Source organism: Bombina bombina, chromosome 5, assembly GCF_027579735.1.
Source record: "Bombina bombina isolate aBomBom1 chromosome 5, aBomBom1.pri, whole genome shotgun sequence".
Lineage (NCBI taxonomy): Eukaryota > Metazoa > Chordata > Amphibia > Anura > Bombinatoridae > Bombina > Bombina bombina.
The window spans coordinates 475,252,425-475,267,748 of NC_069503.1; the positions used below are offsets into that span (position 1 = coordinate 475,252,425).

The following is a 15,324-nucleotide window of genomic DNA, read 5'->3' on the forward strand; positions in this document are numbered from 1 at the left end:
AACACATCTGGATGGAGCGACCACTCCCCCGGATGTAAAGTCTGACGGCTGAGATAATCCGCTTTCCAATTGTATACACCTGGGATATGAACCACAGAAATTAGACAGGAGCTGAATTCTGCCCAAGAAAGTATCCGAGATACTCATTTCATAACTTGGGGACTGTGAGTCCCACTCTGATGATTGACATATGCCACAGTTGTGATATTGTATGTCTGAAAACAAATGAACGGTTCTCTCTTCAACAGAGGCAAAACCTGAAGAGCCCTGAAAATAGCACGGAGTTCTAAAATATCGATTGGTAACCTTGCCTCTTGAGATTTCCAGATGTGCATCTGTTGTGATCACAGTCCAGGTTGGACGAGCAAAAGAGGCCACTTGAACTATACAATGGTGATCTAACTACCAAGTCAGAGAGAGTCGAACATTGGGATTTAAGGTTTTTAATTGTGATATCTTTGTATAATCCCTGCACCACTGATTCAGCATACAAAGCTGGAGAGGTCTCGTATGAAAACAAGCAAAGGGGATCGCGTCCGATGCTGCAGTTATGAAACCTAAAACTTCCATGCACATAGCTACTGAAGGGAATAATTGAGACTGAAGGTTTCGACAAGCTGAAACCAATTTTATTTGCTCTTTGCCACTTCCTGTTAGCAGGAGGATAAATCCCACAAGTAAGGATGAAATCCGTGGACTCGTCATATCTTGTAAAAGAAATATCCAGTGAGCAGGCAGTTGTGTGGACAAAACTGCCTTGTTGATGTCAGAGGAGAATGGGCCCCCTGATCTCTCCTAAACAGCACCCCCCCCACCATCTTAGGTACTGGTGGATCCTCCTAAACCCTACCATATCCCAAATAGCTCTGTATCCCTCCCTCTCCAACTAATGGCCGCCATATTTGGTACAGGCAGCTGTCTGCTAGTACCTAATTTATACATAAAAAATGTTTATGCAGTGTAGTAGTCCCACACCTCCCGCATCCGGCAATCATTAGTTAGGGCTCTACATCTCCCCATTCCACCTTGTCTCTAATGTAGCCGGCACCAACAGATGATCGTTACAGACGGTAACACACACAGTGTCACGGTTTAACGATCTGGCATCTGCCTTCATATGGAACCAGAGTGCCGATCGTGCTCTGTTTCCATATGCAGACAGATGCTTGCAGCTCACAAACAGCAGCTCTTACAGCCAAGGCTGCGGTAGCATCCTGCAGCTGCAATATATATATATATATATATATATATATCCTATTGGGTCAAGGGGTTAAATGGTGCTGTTTCTTATGCACAACAGAAATGTATTTCCTGTTTTTTTCTGTTAGGTTATTTTTTTTTAAAGAATATCCTGAAAGTGAAATTGCAGTTATAGCTTATATTGATAAAAGAACAATCATTGTGATGGTCTCATTTTTACATACAGTTTAGATAATTGCACAAGATGTTAATCCTATACCTTCATTACTTAAAGGAATTTTAAACTCAAAAACAACCAAACTGCTTACCGTATTATTTCCTGGTTTATGGCGCTCTAAAGCCTTTGAAAGATTCTCAACCATTTTTATGACAAACAGAAGGTTATCGTCGTTTACTGTGTGAAACATTTTCTGTGGGAATTAAGCAAATAAAGCAAAGTTAAAAAAATAAATTTGAAACACTCAACTGAAAGACAATTAAAAAAAATATTCTTGATCTCAGCTATGCCTAAAAATGTATATCATGATCTACCAGTAAGAGGGCTAACCAGTAGATCACAACATGATTTCTGAATTAATTAGTCTTCAGCTACTGGTATGGATAACATAACATGGTACAAAAAAAAAAATAAAGCTGTTCTTTAAGTATTAATTCTAAACTAATTATTACTTTAAGTAGACATGGGTTGTGGTGAACAACTTGCTGCAAAAAACAAACACCAGACCAACATTGACATGGACACTGTAGCCACATTTTTTAAGTTAAAAAGAAAATACACTGATTCTAAAATTATCAGCTACTCAGTGGATTTTAAGTATATTACCTAGAGACGGGACCATTATTAATTAAAAATAAAGAAAATAATAAAAACAGGGTGCAAAAACCTAAAGTCATCACGTGGGATTACACTCCAGTCCATTAGGAGGTGTCAAAAAACGCCCCTACTTACCAGAGATTTAATTCTTTGCTCTCTCTCAGAATCCATTATGGACAAGTAGAAAGAAGGAAAGCAGAAAAGCAGGAAAGAAAGTGGCGCAAATTAAGTACAAACCAAGTTCTGCCACCAACTGTATAAAAAAGGGTGTACTCATGGACCATCATGAAAGAAATTAATTGATCAGGTAAGCATACATTTTCTTTTCTTTCAAAAGTTAGTCAGTCTCCAGAAGGTCATCAAATGTGAGATCTTATACCCAATCAGTGAAGTCCACCAAACCATGTGTAGGGTGGACAATACAGTTAAGTAGGAATGTAACTGATCAAGCACTGTGGCACGCAGTAATTTCCTACCAAAAGCTGCCTCTGAAGAGGCATACAAAGTGGTAAAATTCAGTGAAAATTTATAAAGAAGACCCAGCATTTGCCTTGCATATTTGATCTACAGAAGCATCCTGATGAAAAGCCTAAGAAGTGGCAACTGCTCTAGTGACACGAGCAGTAATTTGTTCTGAGAGTCTCTTCACCACAACCAAATATTCCTTAAAGGGAAAGTATACACTCATTTTCATACAACTGCATGTAATAGACACTACAATAAAGAATAAGATGCACAGATACTGATATAAAAATCCCATTTAAAACTGTTTAAAAACTTACTTAGAAGCTCTCAGTTTAGCTCTGTTGAAAAGGTAGCTGGAAAGCCCACTGCATGTGGGAAAACAAATTTTATGCTTACCTGATAAATTTCTCTCTTGTGGTGTATCCAGTCCACGGGTTCATCCATTACTTGTGGGATATTCTCCTTCCCAACAGGAAGTTGCAAGAGGTGTCTATATAGCTCCCCCCCTAACTGCCACTCCCAGTCATTCGACCGAAGACAAGCAAGAAAAAGGAGAAACTATAGGGTGCAGTGGTGACTGTAGTTTAAAAATAAAAAACACGTGCCCTAAAGTGACAGGGCGGGCCGTGGACTGGATACACCACAAGAGAAAGAAATTTATCAGGTAAGCATAAATTTAGTTTTCTCTTGTAAGGTGTATCCAGTCCATGGGTTCATCCATTACTTGTGGGATACCAATACCAAAGCTTTAGGACACGGATGAAGGGAGGGACAAGGCAGGAACTTAAAAGGAAGGCACCACTGCCTGCAAGACCTTTCTCCCAAAAATAGCCTCCGAGGAAGCAAAAGTATAAAATTTTTAGAATTTAGAAAAAGTATGAAGCGAAGACCAAGTCGCCGCCTTACAAATCTGTTCAACAGAGGCCTCATTTTTAAAAGCCCATGTGGAAGCTACCGCTCTAGTGGAATAAGCTGTAATTCTTTGAGGAGGCTGCTGGCCAGCAGTCTCATAAGCTAAACGGATTATGCTTCTCAGCCAAAAAGAAAGAGAAGATGCCGAAGCCTTTTGGCCTCTCCTCTGTCCAGAGTAGACAACAAACAATGCAGATGTTTGACGAAAATCCTTAGTAGCTTGTAAATAAAACTTTAAAGCACGAACCACGTCAAGATTGTGTAATAGACTTCCTTCTTTGAAGAAGGATTAGGACACAGTGACGGAACAACAATCTCCTGAGTGATATTCTTATTAAATACCAACGGTTTGGTACGCAAAACTACCTTATCTGCATGGAAGATCAGATAAGGGGAATCACACTGTAAGGCAGATAACTCTGAAACTCTTCGAGCCGAAGAGATAGCTACCAAAAACAGAACTTTCCAAGACAAAAGCTTGATATCTATGGAATGCAGAGGTTCAAACAGAACCCCTTGAAGACCTTTAAGAAATAAATTTAAACTGCATGGTGGAGCAACAGGTTTAAACACAGGCTTGATTCTAACTAAAGCCTGACAAAATGCCTGAACGTCTGGAACATCTGTCTGCAGAAGAATAGACAGAGCAGAAATCTGTCCCTTTAAGGAACTAGCTGACAATCCCTTCTCCAATCCTTCTTGGAGAAAGGATAATATCCTAGGAATCCTGACTTTACTCCATGAGTAACCCTTGGATTCACACCAATGAAAATATTTACACCATATCTTATGATAGATTTTCCTGGTGACAGGCTTTCGAGCCTGAATTAAGATATCAATGACCGACTCGGAGAAACCACGTTTTGATAAAATCAAGCGTTCAATCTCCAAGCAGTCAGTCGCAGAGAAATTAGATTTGGATGTTTGAAAGGACCTTGGAGTAGAATGTCCTGCCTCAGCGGCAGAGTCCATGGTGGAAGGGATGACATGTCCACCAGATCTGCATACCAAGTCCTGCGTGGCCACGCAGGTGCTATCAAAATCACAGAAGCTCTCTCCTGCTTGATCTTGGCAATCAGACGAGGGAGGAGAGGAAATGGTGGGAGCACATAAGCCAGGATGAAGGACCAGGGCACTGCTAGAGCATCTATCAGCGCTGCCTGGGGATCCCTTGACCTGGACCCGTAACAAGGAAGCTTGGCGTTCTGACGAGACGCCATCAGATCCAGTTCTGGCTTGCCCCATAGTTGAATCAGCTGGGCAAATACCTCCGGATGGAGCTCCCACTCCCCCGGATGAAAAGTCTGCCGACTTAGAAAATCCGCCTCCCAGTTCTCTACTCCTGGGATATGGATAGCTGAGAGATGGCAAGAGTGAACCTCTGCCCATAGAATTATCTTTGAAACCTCCAACATTACCAGGGGGCTTCTTGTTCCCCCCTGATGGTTGATATAGGCTACAGTCGTGATATTGTCCGACTGAAATCTGATGAACCTGACCGTAGCTAGTTGAGGCCAAGCCTGAAGAGCATTGAATATCGCTCTCAGTTCCAGAATGTTTATCAGAAGGAGGGCTTCCTCCTGAGTCCACGAACCCTGAGCCTTCAGGGAGTTCCAGACCGCGCCCCAGCACAGAAGGCTGGCATCTGTCATCACTATAGTCCACTCTGGCCTGCGGAAACTCATTCCCCTGGACAGATGGACCCGAGATAACCACCAGAGAAGAGAATCCCTGGTCTCTTGATCCAGATTTAGCAGAGGGGACAAATCTGTGTAATCCCCATTCCACTGATTAAGCATGCAAAGTTGCAGTGGTCTGAGATGTAGGCGGGCAAACGGAACTATGTCCATTGCCGCTACCATTAGGCCGATTACTTCCATACACTGAGCCACTGACGGCCGAGAAGTGGAATGAAGAGCACGGCAGGAAGTTAGAAGCTTTGATAACCTGACCTCTGTCAGAAAAATTTTCATTTCTACTGAATCTATCAGTGTTCCTAGGAAGGAAACTCTTGTGAGAGGGGAGAGAGAACTCTTTTCTTCGTTCACCTTCCCCCCGTGAGACCTCAGAAAGGCCAGAACAATGTCCGTATGGGACTTGGCGATTTGAAAAGTCGACGCCTGTATCAGAATGTCGTCTAGGTAAGGAGCCACTGCTATGCCCCGTGGCCTTAGAACCGCCAGTAGGGACCCTAGAACCTTCGTAAAGATTCTTGGTGCCTTGGCTTACCCGAAGGGAAGAGCCACAAACTGGTAATGCCTGTCTAAGAAGGCGAACCTGAGGAACTGATGATGATCTCTGTGAATCGGAATGTGGAGATAAGCATCCTTTAAGTCCAGGGTAGTCATATATTGACCCTCCTGGATCATAAGGAGGATGGTTCGGATAGTCTCCATCTTGAAGGATGGGACCCTGAGAAATTTGTTTAGGGTCTTGAGATCCAAGATTGGTCTGACAGTTCCCTCTTTTTTGGGAACTATAAACAGATTTGAATAGAAGCCCTGCTCCTGTTCCTCCCTTGGAACTGGGTGGATCACTTCCATAACCAGTAGGTCTTGAACACAACGTAAGAATGCCTCTCTCTTTATCTGGTTTACAGATAATTGTGAGAGATGAAATCTCCCCTTTGGAGATGAAGCTTTGAAGTCCAGAAGATATCCCTGGGAAACAATCTCTAATGCCCAGGGATCCTGGACGTCTCTTGCCCAAGCCTGGGCGAAGAGAGAAAGTCTGCCCCATACTAGATCCGGTCCCGGATCGGGGGCTACTCCTTCATGCTGTCTTAGAGGCAGCCGCAGGTTTCTTGGCCTGCTTCCCCTTGTTCCAAGCCTGGTTAGGTCTCCAGACTGGTTTGGACTGGCCAAAATTTCCCTCTTGTTTTGCATTAGAGGAAACTGCGCCACTCTTGAAGTTTCGAAAGGAACGAAAATTATTCTGTTTGGTCCTTAACTTATTGGACCTATCCTGAGGAAGGGCGTGACCTTTTCCTCCAGTAATATCAGAAATGATCTCCTTCAGACCAGGCCCGAATAGGGTCTGTCCCTTGAAGGGGATGTTAAGAAGCTTAGACTTTGAAGTAACGTCTGCTGACCAGGACTTAAGCCATAGCGCCCTACGCGCCAAAATGGCAAAACCTGAATTCTTAGCAGTCAGCTTGGCTAAATGAAAAATTACGTCAGAAATAAAGGGAGTTAGCTAACTTAAGAGCTTTAATCCTGTCTAGAATATCGTCTAGTGGGGTCTCTACCTGCAGAGCCTCAAACCAAAAAGTCGCTGCAGCAGTAACTGGGGCAATGCATGCAAGAGGCTGGAGAATAAAACCTTGATGTATAAAAATTTTCTTAAGGAGACCCTCCAATTTTTTATCCATAGGATCTAGGAAAGCACAACTGTCCTCAACGGGGATAGTTGTAAGCTTATCTAGGGTAGAGACTGCTCCCTCCACCTTAGGAACCGTCTGCCACGAGTCCCGTATGGCGGCATCTATGGGAAACATCTTTTTGAAAGCAGGAGGGGGAGAGAACGGCACACCTGGTCTATCCCATTCCTTAGTAATAATTTCCGAAAACCTCTTAGGGACCGGAAAAACATCAGTGTAAAGAGGCACTGCAAAGTATTTGTCCATTTTACACAATTTCTCTGGAACCACAATGGGGTCACAGTCATCCAGAGTCGCCAATACCTCCCTAAGCAATAAGCGGAGGTGTTCAAGCTTAAATTTAAACGCTGTCATTTCAGAATCAGACTGAAGTAACGCCTTCCCTGAGTCTGAAATGTCACCCACAGATAGAAGCTCATCTGCCTCGGCTTCTGAGTATTGTGAGGGTATATCGGACACAGGCATTAAAGCGTCAGAAATCCCTGTATTAGTTCTAGCCCCAGAGCTGTCTCACTTTCCTTGTAGCCCTGGCAGTTTGGAGAATACCTCAGAGAGAGTAGCATTAATAACTGCCGCCATGTCCTGTAAGGTAAAAGAATTAGACGCGCTAGATGTACTTGGCATCACTTGAGCGGGAGTTATAGGTTCTGACACATGGGGAGAGCTAGATGGCATAATCTCCCTCTATTCAGTCAGAGAATCCCCTGGAGATAAATCTTTAAGCGCCATAATATGGTCTTTATAGTTTATGGAAATATCAGTACATTTGGTACACATTCTAAGAGGGAGTTCCACCATGGCTTCAAAACATATTGAACAAGGAGTTTCCTCTATGTCAGACATGTTTAACAGACTAGTAATGAGACAAGCAAGCTTGGAAAACACTTTAATAAAGGTGAAACAGCAATTAAACAAAAACGTTACTGTGCCTTTAAGAGAAAAAAAATAGCACTTAAACTGCAAAACAGTGTAAAAATACAGTAAAGTCTTTGAAATTTTTACAGTGTGTGTAAGGGACTAAAGCAACATTGCACCCACTTGCAAATGGATGATTAACCCCTTAGGCCCCAAACCGGATTGAAAAACGTTAAAAAACGTTAAAAGTCAATTGAGCACCTTGCCACAGCTCTGCTGAGGCTCCTACCTGCCCTCAAATACGATTTTGTGCAGAAATAACCCCTTTGAAATGGTCCTCAGATGCCAGAGGAAACCTCTAGGGAAGCTGGATGTCTCAGTCTGAATTAAAACTGCAGTTAGAGTGCTAAAATAGGCCCCTCACACCATGTACTGGATGTTAGAAGGGCCTTAAGAAAATACTCCTAGGAGTATCTGACTAGCCATGTGGAAACTAGGCCCCAAATAAAGACTTATCTCCCTCAGAGAAAAAAACGTCCTATTTATGAAATCATGTAAACGTTTTGTCACCAAGTAATATGAATATTAACATGAGTATTACCCTGTTTTGTAAGCATGATCCCAGTCGCTGTTAAATCACTGCATCAGGCTTACCTCAAATACACAAGGCTCTGTCAGCATTTTCTAGAACTTATTCATCTCTCTAGAAATAAAAATACTGAACATACCTCAAAGCAGGTAATCTGCAGACCGTTCCCCCAACTGAAGTTTTCCCATATTCTTCAGTTATGTGTGAGAACAGCAATGGACCTTAGTTACAAACCGCTAAGATCATCAAACCTCCAGACAGAATTCTTCTTCTAATTTCTGCCTGAGAGTAAAACAGTACAACGCCGGTACAGTTTAAAAATAACAAACTTTTGATTGAAGGTAAAACTACACTAAGTCACCACATATCTCTTGATACTTCCTTTCTTGTCGAGAGTTGCAAGAGAATGACTGGGAGTGGCAGTTAGGGGAGGAGCTATATAGACAGCTCTGCTGTGGGTGTCCTCTTGCAACTTCCTGTTGGGAAGGAGAATATCCCACAAGTAATGGATGAACCCGTGGACAAGAGAAATAAGACACCCCCCCCCCTTCTTTTGCATATGAAAAGACCCTTTACACAAACAGGAGCAAGCTGAGGAAGGTAGCTGACGGTATTCTCATAAAAAAACTTTGGGGCTTGGATAGGAGTCTGAAAATCAGAGCAATGTTATTTAAAAATAAGCAAAACTATACATTTTAAAAAACAAAAACTTTATGGGCTATATAGATCGATCATCTACAGAACATATATGCAAAGAAAAAGTGAGTGTATAATGTCCCTTTAAGAATTAAAGCTTTAAATCGACAGTCTATTTGAAAATTGTTATTGTTTAAATAGATAGATAACCCCTTTATTACCAATTCCCCAGTTTTGCTTAAACAGCACTGCTACATTCATATACTTTTTTACCTCTGATTGACCTGTATCTAAGCACCATACAGACTGCCCCCTTTCTCAGTGCTTTTTACAGCCTTACATTTTAGCCAATTAGTACTGGTTCTTGTATAACCATAATCATTCTTCACAGGAGTGAGCACAATGTTATCTATATAGCACACATGAACTAGCTCTGTCTTGCTGTATTAAAAGATTGTAAAAAGCACTGAGATAAAGCCAGGCTGCAGGGGCTTAGAAGCAGGCAAACTTAGTTTATAAAGTATATTTACTATAACAATGTTGGTTATACAAAGCAGGCAAATGGGTAATAATGGGAGTATCTATCTTTTTAAAAAATAATTTCCAAGAAGACTGAGCTAAGGTAACACCCATAGCTTTATGTCCTTGGTGAGGTCCAGAAAAAGGGACCAACAATGCAGTCAGTATAAAATCTTGTGTGGCTTCAACATAAAACTATAATGTCCCCACTACATCAAGGTTGTAAGGACAACTATCCTTAGAAGCCAGGCATAAATAAGGAACCACAATTTGTTTGATAGTATCATTTAGATACTACCTTGGGAAGAAAATAATAGCTAGTTCGAAGAACAGCCTTTGCCTCATGGAAAAAAAAAAAAAAATCCTTTAAGGTTTGTAAAAGAAAGTTGAAAGCTCAAACTATTCTGTCTGAAGAAATCACCAAGAGAAAAAAAAAACTCCAATATAAAAGTTGAAGGTCTAAATCATTAATAGGTTCAAATAGAGGGGTCTAAAGGACTCCAGATTAAAGGGACATGAAACCCAAAAATTTATTTTCACAATCCAGATAGAGCATACAGTTTAAAACAACTTTCCAATTTATTTCTATCATTTAATTTGCTTGCTTCTCTTGTTATCTTTTGCTGAAAGGTTTATCTAGGCATGTTATATATAACACACAGAGAAAACCCTGCACTCACTAGCAAGCTCACAGCTAAGATTTAAAAGCAAAAATGGAAAGGTTAGTTACCGCATCTGGCCAAATGGGACAAGCCCAGGTACCACGTCAAGGTCCTTTCCAATAGCTGGGACCCTAAAACAGCAACAAAATGCAAGCTCTCAAATCCAAACAAACTGGGAACAAGGGAAGGGTGCACAGGCTTATGTAATCACCCCAGACATATACAAAACACGGAAGGGGACTGCTTTTGTGGCTGTTTTAGGGTCCTAGGTATTGGAAAGGAACTTGAGCTTGCTAGTGAGTGCAGGGTTTTCTCTGTGTGTTGTATTAATTTGTTTTGTAATTTCCCCTATGGTTCTTGCACCCAGATCTGTCTGGGGTTAACTGCCTGTGACTCTGATGACAGCACAGCTTCTTATGAGTGCCACTGAGCACTCAGGGCTGAGCATGTTGCAGGGTCATGGGATGTGAACCCGGTCCGGTCTAGGAGTGCAGTCCCCTTCCGTGTTTTGTGTGTGTGTATATATATATATATATATATATATACACACATATATATATACAGGTAGCCCTCAGTTTACGCCAGGGTTAGGTTCCAGAAGGAATGGTTGTAAATCAAACCGTTGTAAATTGAATCCCAGTTTATAATGTAAGTCAATGGGAAGTGAGGGAGTTAGGTTCCAGGCCCCTCTAAAAAAAAAAAAGTTTTTGTGTTATTCATAGTCTCTGAAAAATGGCCAAGAAATCATAAATGCTGCTAGGGTATGTAAACTTATGAGCACAAATATATATATATATATACACATACACACACAGGTGGCCCTCGGTTTACAACGGTTCAATTTACACCGTTTCAGAATAACAACATTTTTTTCCAGTCATGTGACTGCTATTGAAAAGCTTTGAGAAGCAGTGCATTGATTAAAATAGCCAGTATGGGGAGCTGTCCACTTGTGTTGCAGCAAAGCCAAGCAAGCTGAAATTAATCAGTTTAACCAGACCTGAGCTATCAAGCAGATTTCAAAGAAACAAGATCTTCCTGTCTTTAAATCAGTCCAGATTGGAATGCACAGAAAGAACTGTTTGCAGAAAAATGCAAGTGAAGTCTGTGTTGTGTGATTATTTTATTAGGTTTATAATGCTGTTTAGCAAATGTTTTTGTTCATTTAACTTAGTTTAATTATATATTCTGTGTTGTGTGATTATTTTATTAGTTCATAATGCTGTTTAGCATTTAAAAACTTCATTTCAAAGCTTTAAAAATAATGTATTAGGTATTACTATTAGGGTACTACTATTAGGGTAACATTACTTACCTTTTTATTGACTTTTAAACTGCTTTTAAACTGTTTGGTTTTTTAAGCTTGCATTTTATGTATGAACTGAGTTTCTGCTTTGTTACTAACTCTATATACTGCCTGACCTGCCAGAGTGTCACTGTATTAACCCATTTATGCATGCAGCATTGCTAAACATTTGCATTAACAACCCTGATTGCTGACCAAACTAGCAATATATACCGGATATGTTATTTGCTACAATCTTACTTGGCTGAAATCACTACTTGTGACATCCAAGGAATACTAACTTTAATTTCTGACTGGCTTGGGACACAACTACCTGATAATTCACCTCTAAACCTATGTGCTGTTATAATACCTCATACCAGTGAGGACATAAAATGTGAGTGTGATATATGTTATTTTTATACTATTATTGAATAAAACGGTATTACACTATTTTTGCTGTTTTCTGTCTTTCTGGGTATATATCTGGACAAGAAAGTTCATACCAAGACAAGAAAACCAAGCTCCAAGAGGCAATAAATACAGGAAGTTTCCTAAAGAAACCAGCACAAAGGGGACCCACATCCCATTCTACTCCAAGAGGCAGCGATTTTATACAGACCAGAACATCCAGGATTCATTCAACCACTAGATACATCCTCCAATGCGGCAAACTTACCTCATAGGATTGAGGTAACTTTTGGTAAGGGTATCTATTACGCCTTCATTACACTAGGATTCCAATATCCTATCAAAGACTCTAATATATATACGTATATTCATATACTTCTCTTCCCTTTTTTTTTTTTTTTTTGTTTTCTTTACCCACCAACACTGCCGAGACTTTAATATTATTCAGTTTTTAAGAATCTCCATAAGCGCTGTTTACCCTTTGACTCCTATTTTTCCTATATTGTATAGACTTAGTCTATCATACAATATTTGTACCTTCATAGCTGCTCTATGAGATTTTCATACCTCTGACTAGCGCATTTACTTGAGTAACGCTTGTTTCCACTCACTGACACTGAGTGGTAACATTCTACTTAATTCTATATATATATATATATATATATATATATATATATATATATATATATATATATATATATATATATATATATATATATATATATATATATATATATACATACATACATACATACATACATACATACACACACACATACAGGTGGCCCTCGGTTTACAACGGTTCAATTTACACCGTTTCAGAATAACAACATTTTTTCCAGTCATGTGACTGCTATTGAAAAGCTTTGAGAAGCAGTGCATTGATTAAAATAGCCAGTATGGGGAGCTGTCCACTTGTGTTGCAGCAAAGCCAAGCAAGCTGAAATTAATCAGTTTAACCAGACCTGAGCTATCAAGCAGATTTCAAAGAAACAAGATCTTCCTGTCTTTAAATCAGTCCAGATTGGAATGCACAGAAAGAACTGTTTGCAGAAAAATGCAAGTGAAGTCTGTGTTGTGTGATTATTTTATTAGGTTTATAATGCTGTTTAGCAAATGTTTTTGTTCATTTAACTTAGTTTAATTATATATTCTGTGTTGTGTGATTATTTTATTAGTTCATAATGCTGTTTAGCATTTAAAAACTTCATTTCAAAGCTTTAAAAATAATGTATTAGGTGTTACTTATGACAATTTTGAGAGGGGCCTAGAACCTAACTCCCTCACTTCCCATTGACTTACATTATAAACTGGGTTTCAATTTACAACGGTTTTGATTTACAACCATTCCTTCTAGAACCTAACCCTGGCGTAAACTGAGGGCTACCTGTATACACACACACACAGTTAAACCTTATTTCCTCCCTCCAATGCAAAAATATAAGTTATGCTTACCTGATAAATTAATTTCTTTCCTGATTTTAGGAGTCCACAATCCATTACTGATGGGAATTACTCTTCTCTACCAATAGGAGGCAAAGTTTCCCAAACCCCAGGAGCTCTATAAAACCCCTCCCACCTCACACATACCTTAGTCTAACACATAGCCAAGAAAGTGAGGTAAGAAAAAGAAATAAGAGCCATAAAGATGTGCTCATAAAAAAAAAAAAAATCAACCCTAAGAAAAACAAAAACAAAGGGTGGGGGCCTAGGGACTCTCAGCACTTTGAAAGAAATGAATTTATCAGTTAAGCATAAATTATGTTTTCTTTCATAAAGGTGGTGAAAGTCCATGATCCATTACTCATGGGAACTAATACCAAGCTGTGGCAGTCCACAAGTAATAGAGAGGGATTTAATATAAATATATATATATATATATATATTGATGATTATGCCAGTTTTTTTTAGTGTATTATTTTATATATATATATATATATATATATATATATATATATATATATATATATATATATATAAACTCTTAAGAAAACAGGCATAATCATCAAACTGAGACAACTGTCTGGAGGACCATTCTACCAAAGGCTGCTTCCGAAGAAGCAAAAACATCAAAGTTGTAAAATTTTGTAAACTTATGCAAAGACCACCAAGTAGCTGCCTTGCAATTTTGATAAACTGAAGCCTTATTCTTGAAAGCCCAAGAAGTGGCAACTGGCCTAGTAGAATGAGCTGTAATCTGCTGTGGCAGAGGCTGACCTACCTCCAAATAAGCTCTGTGAATCAAAAGCTTCAACAAAGAGGCTAAAGAAATAGCAGAGGTCTTCTGACCTTTCCTTGGCCGAGAAAAAAGAAAAAAAAACATACTAGAGGTTTGTCTGAAATCCTTATTAGCATCAACATAATATTTCAATGCCCTGACAACCCACAAAGTGACTAAGACCTCATAAAAAGAGAACAAATATGTTCAACTTTAAACAAGAGAAAATAACAGGTTCTACATCAGATGAGGAATCATCAATCCCAGAGGAAAATTCACCATCTGAAGACACAACAGTATACCTTGGATCAAGGCACTCGCAGAAGGTAAAATCTGAACTGACCTTTTTACGCTTATTTGAAGGTGGAGAGCAGCCAAAGACTTAGAGACAGCAGTGTTAATGAATGATTTTATAGCCGGAGGCACCCCATCAGCATCAGGTGCATAAAAGTACCAAAATAAACAGCATTAGATTGGTCAGCATGCATTAACAAATCTAAACATGAACCACATAAATGAGCTGAAGAAGGCACAATAAGCACACCTTATAATGGTAGAAAGGTGTTCAGAAGAATCAGTTTCTAGGGTAAATTTAGAGACAGATTTTCGCTGCTCAATTATAGCATATAGCAAAGCAATGCAATAAATACTATAAAAACCTTTAACCCCTTAATGACCGAGGACGTACGCCATACGTCCTCAGAAAAAAGGCAGTTAACGCCTGAGGACGTATGGCGTACGTTCTCGGTTTGGAAAGCAGCTGGAAGCGATCCTCATCGCTTCCAGCTGCTTTCCGGTTATTGCAGGATGCCTCAATATCGAGGCATCCTGCAATAACAATTTTTACCCCTCCGGTGCAGAGAGAGACACTCTGTGGCCCTCTCTACACCGGACATCGATGGCCGCAATCGTTTGGTGGGTGGGAGCTGCAGTGGGAGGCGGGTGGGCGGCCATCGATGGTTGCTGACACACAGAGGGGGGCAGGATCGGGGGCGGCAAAGTCAGGGGCGCGCACAGACACGCGCGTGTGCACGGGGGGCGGCGGGCGGGCGCGTGCACGGGGAGGGAGCGGGTGGGAACCACTTACACTACACTATGTAAGTGGGAGGAAGAGGGGGAATACATGCCCCAAAAAAAGTAATCTAAGGGATCTGGGAGGGGGTAGGGGTAGGGGTTGGTCGTGGGGAAGCTACACTACAGAAAACCATAGAAAAATAAAATAAAAAACAGAAAATATATTGTAAACTGGGTACTGGCATACAGCTGCCAGTACCCAAGATGGCCCCCAATAATGCAGAGGGGGGGTTAGAGAGCTGTTTGGGGGGGGATCAGGGAGGTTGGGGGCTAAGGGGGGATCCTACAAAGCATATGTAAATATG

The 15,324-nt window shown here is 40.4% G+C and overlaps 1 protein-coding gene across 2 annotated transcripts in view; it reads right to left on the bottom strand.

The window, feature by feature from the left end:
* Positions 1-15,324, bottom strand: part of LOC128660486 (uncharacterized) — a 308,731-nt gene that overhangs the window by 85,381 nt on the left and 208,026 nt on the right. For both annotated transcript variants that reach the window (XM_053714361.1, XM_053714360.1), the window contains exon 14: positions 1,509-1,610. In XM_053714361.1, the coding sequence (XP_053570336.1) occupies positions 1,509-1,610 (102 nt within the window). The remainder of the gene's footprint in view (positions 1-1,508; positions 1,611-15,324) is intronic.